A 9,127-nucleotide genomic window follows, 5' to 3' on the forward strand; every position below is an offset into this window, starting at 1 on the left:
CAAAATACAGTGGTACCCTGGTACCAGTGATGGGTTCCGGATCCCGTTCCAACTGGCACGGTTGGAACGAGCCCAGCATCGTCCACATCGACGCACGCAGCACGCGCATGGGTCTTACTGTTCAGCTACGCCTCCGTGATCCTCCAGCTGCTCAGCGGAGTCACGGAGGCGCTGTAAGCACCTTGCACATGCGCAGAAGCACCAAAGTCTTTAAAGACAGGTAAGGAGCTCGGGCGGGTGGGCGGGCCCTCTGGAGCACCCTACTGGAACGGTACCCGGTGCTCCGGGCAGGCTCCGGTACGCCAGTACTGGGGCATATCACCTGCAACCACCACTGCCCGGTACTCATCATTAATTAGTTCCTGGCAGCGTGTTGAGTACTAAAAATGAGTACCAAATAAACCAGGTGACTAACATGAGACCCTTTGTTTTGGCTGGAGAGTAGTGAGGGAGCCAACACTGACAAATTCTAGCTTGTGTGTCGAGTACCAAACAAATGATGAGTATCAGGACAACATTTTCATTTCCAGCACTTTTCCTGTAAATAAAGTTGTCACTTTTTACTCTGCCTTTTTCCTTTTAGCTCTGAAGTTTAGAAGCACTGAATCAGGTGAGGGGAACCAAGGACAGCCATCTGTGGACTTTCTAGGACTCCTGAGCACCAGGTCTTCTACCAAACCAAAAACAACTGTGCCCAACCTGGTGCTCTCAAAATGTGTTCCCGTGTTTATGAGGCATAGAGGAACCTTAGAGGCCATCAAATCAGCCTCTCCCACCTGGGGCTTTCTAGTTGCACTGGATCACAATTTCCAGAATGGGGGCTCAACACATTTGCTGGGAATCCCAGTTCAACAGTCAAGCACCACATGAATCCTAGACTCTACTTTAAAACTGTCATTAAAGAAACAATTGCAGTTGTTGTTGCTTGGATTGTTAAACAACTTCCATTGTTAAGGAAGCTTCTCCTGATGTTTTCCCACATCTGCTTCCTCACAAATATGATCCTGGACTTCAAGTCTGCTCCATCTTCCATCTGGGCATTTGATATCCACTATTTTCTTCATTCTTATCCTCAGTTCAACTATTCTTTGTTGGCTTTGTTCCAGAGCTCCTAACATTCTCTTAAAAAGATGGCATGTTAACACCAAGACGGAACTTCCAAGGTAGAATATGTCACAAAACCATTACAGTAAATCCCACAATCTGAGCAGCACAAGGTTTTAGTTTATGCCATTTTAAAGCGCACAGGTTGCACTGGGGATGTCTAGATTTTTTTTTCAGCCTGTCTCATTGCCTACCTGGGCATCAGTGCCACGGAGGTGCAGTGGTTAGAGTGCAGTACTGCAGGCTACTTCTGCTGACTGCCGGCTGCCAGCCGTTTGGGTCTCACCAGCTCAAGGTTGACTCAGCCTTCCATCCTTCTGAGGTCTGTAAAATGAGGACCCAGATTGTTGGGGGCAAGAGGTTGACTGAAAACCGCTTAGAGAGGGCTGGAAAGCACTGGGAAGCGGTATGTAAGTCCTATTGCTATCACAAGTTCCTGGAAGGCAGATTTTGATGCCAGTCAGGAAAGAGGGAGGGAAAATTCTAACCGGAATCACAGTTACTCAGAGCAATTAGCCAAAGAGATGAGAAGACTTCTTGCTGATGGACATGTTTAAGCTGAGTTGGATGTGCAAGCGTTATGTTTTTAGATCTATATGGCTCTATGGTGCCTTTTGCTCAGAGTATTTGTGCACTCCATTTTGAGAAATGCAAGGCTTGGCCACTTTTAAGACTTGTGGACTTCAACTCCCAGAATTCCACAGCCAGCAGGCACTAATGGTAGTTTTAAAGCAGAATTCAGAGACTGGAAGTCCACAAGTCTTAAAGTTGCCAAGTTTGGAGACTCCTGTTTTAAAGGAAACACAAGTAGAGACTCCTTATTTCATTCCATGCCAACTCCAGAAATATATTTTCTTGAAGTCATAAATAGTTCCTCTTGCCATTTTCTTTCTTTATTCAAAAAGTAATAATAAAAAAAACAGACAATGGGGGCACCTATAAATGCAAATAGTTTATTATTAATGAGCAACTGGTACTAGCTTTTGGCCTGGATATTACTATTTTTAAAAAAACGATACAGCCAAAATTCTGGCAATACTCCAATATTTGCTGTATATTTTTTCCATCATTTTTTTTAAAAAACACAACTGTAGTACTGAAAGACTTTTAGCCAAAGTGCATTTTCCATTTTTTTGTCCATATACACATTGCACCGTACATAAATAACGACATTGTAAAAATGACTCCGTAATTACAAGTATAATATATATATATTTTCATATAATATATATATTTATATATATATATAAAACTTTATATTAAATCTAGGTAGATGACATTTGGGGTCCCCGGGGCTTCGTTCCTCAGCATCCAACAGCTACCTATTGTTTGTGTTGAGCAGAATTTCTAGCCAGCACGGGCAAGAGGTGATAAACTGCCTGGAGTAGCAGGGCCCCCAGCCTTTCGCAAAGCTGATCCGGACGCTGTTCGGGTCGTAGGGTCCATCTGGGTACTCTAAGTCAGTGGCATGCTTCAGGAGAGAGGATTTCTCGTAGTCGAAGGCCTTGATCGAGTACCCTGGCATCACTTTGTGCACGATTAAGGTTCGACAGCTGGGAATGTCCAGGGTGGGGGAATTGACGAAGATCGGGTGTTCGCTCCGGTTGTAAGCCCACACGCCGTCCGCTTCTTTGCTGAGCAAAATCCCATATCCGATCTTGTTCCGAGTCCTCTGGACCGTCTCGCTTCTGTTCTCCAGGTTGAGCTGTCCGAGGCAGAAGCCGTTTCCTTGAGGTAGGTCATAAAATATACTGACAGACTGTTCGTACACTGTGTAGAGGCGGCCCACGCGTGTCCGATGCTCCCAGTAGGCGACGCTGCACCAGTGGCTGTGTTTCACGGCATCAGGCAACGTGATGGCATCTGGGGAGAGAGGAAGGACAGGACAGGTCAGCTCAAAGGAAGAGAAGCTTTGAACCAACATGGCTGCTCAAGGCCTAGTGGTCAGAACGGCCACCTCACTGCCGGTCTGCCATGAAGCCTGGGGGGGGAAGCTGGAAGGGCAGCGAGGAGGGGGGGTTTGAGGGTCTGGGGGAAAGTGAATGAAGACTTCAAGGTCATTTCCCTGGGAGACGAATGCCAACCTGTTTCCCAAGCATCTTTTTTTAAAATATTTTTTTTTAATTATAAACAATTACACACATTGACAAAGACATACACAACACTTACAAGTAACATTGGAACTTCCCATTCCTTCTTACCGCAGATATTTATCAGTGCATTTTAACAAACATTTTTCCCCCTCTCAGTCCATCTCTATACATTTTAACACTTATCATCCTCTTATTTCTTACTGTTTTGCTGATCAGTCTATGTTTGGTTATTTATATCAGACAGTCTTTATTGCTCTTCTACTAATAAATACCTTTTTCTACTTCCGTACATCCTAATTTTTCCTACCTTCCTATCACTAATTCCTACTTCTTCCATAATACAAACTATGTTTTTAGATTCCTATTTCCTATTTCTATCATCTAGCCCTTCCGCCCAAATTAGATAGTACTCTGCCAAAATATCTCTTTTAAACTTGGTTGGGCAACGAGAGAAGGGACCAAGGGAAGAAAGTGAACTGGCAAAAATCTGGCGTGAACTCTCAGTTCTGGCTCTTCACCCCTGTAATTCACTTGACGTCTAGTAAACTACACTTTTCTCAACAAAAGGAGTCAAGGATCGTTTTTACTTAGCTGCCCAAGCTGAGGCAGGTCTGACATTAGCCAAGCGGCCCCTTTCCACAACTCTCCGTGAAAATATCATCCTTATGCATAGAGAGCTTCATCCAGGAGTTACCTGGCTGCATGATGGAGATTGCTGACCCCAGTCAAGTATGGAGGTTTTGAGAGGAGGGGGAGACAATATTAGCACCTGCCCTTCCCTTCCAGAACACGGGAAGTAGAGTGAGCAGTAACTCAGAGGAAGGTGTTTGCCTGGAACCTTCTGGAAGCTTCTATGCCTGGGAATCTCAATCCTGAAATAACCCCCAAAGATGAAGCAGGCGCTTTCAAAGCAAGTAATCCAGAAAACGTAGCAGGCTCTTTTCCAACAAGAAAGAAAGACCCAGTGGGGGATTCTCAAGATGACCACTGATTAAATGAATCCTTCGCCCAGGCACCCCTTCTCTCTGCTCAGCTCCAGTCCAGCTTTTTTTTTTGCAGGATTGTTTCTGCTGAGTTGTGATTGTGCATTTGAGCTCCACATCCAGCCACCTTTTCCTTCCCATCAGGAGGAGAGCTATGGATCCTCATGGATGAGCTACAAAATCCTGTCACAGGATGCCTTCCTGTTTTCTGCAGCCTGGAGGCCTCATAAAGGAGACTGGAAGAACTGGCCAATCCTGAGTTTGGACCACGGAGATTTTGTCCTGCTCCTCAACCACACTACCCGGGCCTGGGCAACCTATTTCTGTCATTGCCCTCAACGTCTTGGCCACGAACTCCACTCTGTGCCAAGGGCTGCCTTCAGAACCGAAGTTGTGGGACGGGACAGGACAAAATATTCTGCAGGTAGTCCTTGATTTACAACAGTTCATTTAGTGACTGTTCAAATTTACAACGGCACTGAAAAAGTCTGACCATTTTTCACACAAACTGTTGCAGGATCCCCATGGTCACACATGATCAAAATTCACATGCTTGGCGACTGCCTCATATTTATGACGGTTGCAGTGTCCCGAGGTCTTGTGATCCCCTTTTGCGACCTTCTGACAAGCAAAGTCATATGGGGAAGACAGATTCACTTAACAACTGTGGCAAGAAAGGTCGTAAAATGGGGCAAAATTCACTTAACAACCATCTCACTTGGCAACCAGAATTTTGGGCTCAATGATGGTTTTAAGTTGAGGATTCCTTGTCTTTTGTTGTTCTATGTCAGGGGTGTCCAAACTTGGGAACTTTAAGACTTGTGGACTTCAACTCCCAGAATTCCCCAGCCAGCATGGCTGGCTGGGGAATTCTGGGAGTTGAAGTCCACAAGTCTTAAAGTTCCCAAGTTTGGACACCCCTGTTCTATGTTCTATAATTGAAATGAAATAACAGTGATAAAACCTGAAACCATGAAGTGGGTGATTACAACAACATTACTCAGACTAATTACAAACAATGGCATAGCAGCCACTATCATCCATTGGCATCTGTGTGAAAAATAATTCTTGGTTTTCCAAATGTAGGACAAACACAAATTGAGAAAGTTGCTGAAAATGTTGTTATGGGATTTTTTGCAAACAAGCTGATTAGGACCCGAAACATCACCATACCAAATAATGCCGTAATTGGAAGGGAGAGAGCAATTTTTGCAGATATGGCTACGCTGCATGGATGGCAGATTTGAAGATAAAAAGAAAAGACTGAAATGGATGGATTATGGAAGAGTCATCCTTGATGCATTAGGTGGAGTAACAGATTACACACATTTTTGCAAAAAGTAAAGTTTTTTTTACATAAAAATAGCACCTTACTGGCTGTTATATCTCACAATGATGTTTGGATAATTTCTAGGTGTCTGGCTGGGATCTGAATTTCCAAACAACATCAATCAAAGATGAGACTCCTACTGTGTTAATTCGTTGATGAATAAAAACAAGGTCAAACTGAGCACTCCTCCCCTTGGCTGTTTCATTCTTCCTTAAAACCAGAATCGGAGAAAGATGCTTTGACCTTTTCATTTCACCTTTATCTGGAACCCTTCAAATCTGAACAGCCCAAAGACAGAGCCCCCCCTTTCTTCTGTGCCTTTTGGGGAGGGAGGGGGAAGGCACATGAAAATACTTTCTAGCAGCCCCAATGTTGTTTAAGAGATGCATCTTTAAATAACAAAGCCAACGGAGCCTTAGGACTTCCTCCCTTTGCTCCTCTCTGCAGTCTGCATGCCGCAAGTAGTTTTTCTATCTCTGGCTGAATGTCCCGTCCCGTCCCCCGTTCCCCACCCCCGCGGTCCTGTGGAGCATCAGCCAAGCATTCTTGGTTTGTGGGAAAACCCTGAACCTGGCTCAGAGCTTCCCAACAAACCTATCTCAAGCCTTTGCCCTTCTGACCTTGTACCTCCATGCCATCAAGTCCAATTAACTCTGAAGTCAAACCGATACCATCATTTTGCTTGAAAGAGCAGACTGACTCCCTGGATTTCAAAAAACAGAGGCCTACTTTCTCTCTCTCCCTGCTCCCCCCTCTCTCAATCTCAAATTTCACTGCTGCCAGAAAAACAGACATTACTTGCCCAGGGAACCAAGCCTAAACTGCTGTTGTTTTGCTAAAGATTAACTTGAGTTGTAACTCTGCAGTTTTCAAACGGGAAAGGAGAGGAGGAGGGGAAGAACTGAACTCCCCCTTCTTCCCCGGGCAAAATTCTGGACCAAGAATTTTGTTTGGGCCAAAAAAAAACCCACAACAACCACCCCAAAATGATTTTAGGCGACTTTAACCATTCAAAAGTATGCTTGTGAGAATGCTCGAGATTAACAGTCACAGGGAAAAGTACCTGTGTGGATTGTTCTTCTGAAATTTGTCTACTTGTATTATCAAATTGGCTGATGTATTGATAAACCATGTTCTCCTGAACCTTGAGGCTGGAACCTCAGGTCTACCAAAGTTGTTGTTGTTGTTAGTGGCAAAGTCCCACCCATCACGACCCCATGGACAACATTCCTCCATGCCTTCCTGTCCTCTACCATCCTCTGGAGTCCATTCAAGCTCACGCCGACTGCTTCGGTGACTCCATCCAGCCACCTCATTCTCTGTCGTCCCATTCTTCTTTTGCCCTCAAGTCTTTCCCAGCATGAGGCTCTTCTCCAGGGAGTCTTTCTTTCTCATTAGGTGGCCAAAGTATTTGAGTTTCCTCTTCAGGATCTGGCCTTCTAAAGAGCCGTCAGGGTTGATCTCCTCTAGGACTGACTGGTTTAACCGCCTTGCAGTTCAAGGGACTCGCAGGAGTCTTCTCCAGCACCAGAGTTCAAAGGCCTCAATTCGTTGGTGCTCAACCTTCGTTATAGTCCAACTTTCACTTATGTCTAAACAAATCACACCACCTGCCACACAGTTCTTGAAAAACTAAGTTAGGAGCATAAAGGCCTGGCCTGAAAATGACAGTCCTAAATTAATCATCATCCAACCGAGGAATAAGATACGAGGAGAAGCTTCTAAACTGAGAAGGTTCAGGGAAATATGGGCAGGTTCAGAGGAGCTACTCAATCAAGCAAGGACAAAAGATGAAGCTACTTAGTAGGCCCCAAGAAAGAACCGGAACTTACATCCTAAAACAAGGGGTAGCTGGTCCTTCAGGCTCTTGCAAATAACTGTTCCAGCTCATTCTTCCAGATTTATATCCTATTTTGGCCGTCACCTATCTACTGATATCTGATCTAATGATTTTGGAGGCATTTCTTGGATGTTGCAATTCTGAGCATTTGCATATTTAGGAGGAAACATATATGGTGGTGCTGTTTTTTAAACCAAAAGCCATGGAACAGAATGCTGCTGGCACATTAATCTTACTATAGAAGTTTGTGGGATCTAAACCTAAGAAAGTATTCACTCCTGGTGATAGGAAACAAGGAGAATTTTGAGGTTTCCCAAATTCACGAGACTTGGCACTCAGCCTTGACTCTGAAGGAAAGGTTCAAAAACTCAAAAGGTTATTGAAATGCCTGATTTTGTGGTGGGAGAAACAGTTCCTGCTGAAAGCCAGTCAAGAAAAACAGCATTAATTGGAGGAAAGGAAGGACCGGACATCATACAACTCAAGGCCTAGGTCATTCTCTGGTGTCATGCAAAATTCCATTGCTTTCTTCCTCTAAAAAATTGAAATGTCTCCAAAGACATTTGAGAGTGGTGAACAAAATCTAGAACATAGAATATCAGTGTTGGAAGGGACCTTGGAGGACTTCTAGTCCAGCCCCCTGATGAAACAGGAGACCCTATACCAGGCTGGCTGGGGAATTCTGGGAGTTGAAGTCCACAAGTCTTAAAGTTCCCAAGTTTGGACACCCCTGCCCTATACCATTCCAGACAGTGTCTGTTCAGTCTCTTCTTAAAAGCCTCCAGTGATGAAGCACCCACAATTTCTGAAGGCAACTTCTGTTTCACGGGTTGATTGCTCTCACTGTCAGGAAAGTTCTCCTTGGTTATAGGTTGCTTCTCTCCTAGATTAGTTTCCATCCATTGCTTCTTGTCCTGCCCTCTGGTGCTTCGGGAAATAGGTTGTCCCCTCTTCTTTATGGCAGCTCCTCAAATACTGCAACACTGATATCATGTCACACACACACACACACACACACACACACACACACACACACGGTCCTTCTTTTCACTATAGATAAATCCTGTAACCGTATTTTCTTGCAAATAGGTTTTGGAATGAAATAGATTCCTTGCAAAATCTATTTGGAAGGGAAAGAGGTGATAAGAGTCTTGAGAAATGAAGCAGCGTATTCAATCTCTGGAAGCATTTAAGAGGTGCAGTCCATCGCAATCGGCCCAGGAAAAACTACAACCAATGGACAATTCATATTGGGTCAGGTTGAGAAAATTCCTTCCTGAAGACAAGGATATCATCATTCCAAACCATGAGGATGAAAGCAGCTTAGTGACACCAGAAGGCTTTCCCCAGAAGGCCTTGCTGACCACCAAGGGGAGACTGGTCGCATGTTTCTTAAAATATTTCATAAGATAGCTCTCTCTCTCTCTCTCTCTCTCTCTCTCTCACACACACACACACACACACACACACACACACAGAGAGAGAGATAAAATTAAAAACTATATTGGAGAGTGGAAAAAAAGGAAAGAAAGAATGAATCCACAGTTTGATTATTGATTTTGTGCAAACCCATCTGCCTCCTAATTCCATAAAAAGAGAATGGGGGAGAGAGGGACATTCTGTACACCACTAACCCACAGCAACAGTCTCTGAATAAAAGCCAGTGTTGTCCTGCGGAAATGCACCTTATTACGTTCTGAAAAGCTCACAGTTTAGAGGAAAGCGTGAGTGGACCTGAAAATGCCGTCCTTCGGCATTCTGTCCACAATTCTTGAGG

The 9,127-nt window shown here is 44.3% G+C and overlaps 1 protein-coding gene across 1 annotated transcript in view; it reads right to left on the reverse strand.

Moving 5' to 3' along the window:
• Positions 1-2,037: 2,037 nt before the first annotated feature.
• Positions 2,038-9,127, reverse strand: part of SMAD6 (SMAD family member 6) — a 59,132-nt gene continuing 52,042 nt past the window's right edge. The window contains exon 4 of the mRNA XM_081965223.1: positions 2,038-2,967. Coding sequence (XP_081821349.1) covers positions 2,423-2,967 — 545 coding nt within the window. The 3' untranslated portion in view covers positions 2,038-2,422. The remainder of the gene's footprint in view (positions 2,968-9,127) is intronic.

This window comes from Natrix helvetica, assembly GCF_964273705.1.
Source record: "Natrix helvetica genome assembly, chromosome: 12".
In the NCBI taxonomy this organism is placed as follows: domain Eukaryota; kingdom Metazoa; phylum Chordata; class Lepidosauria; order Squamata; family Natricidae; genus Natrix; species Natrix helvetica.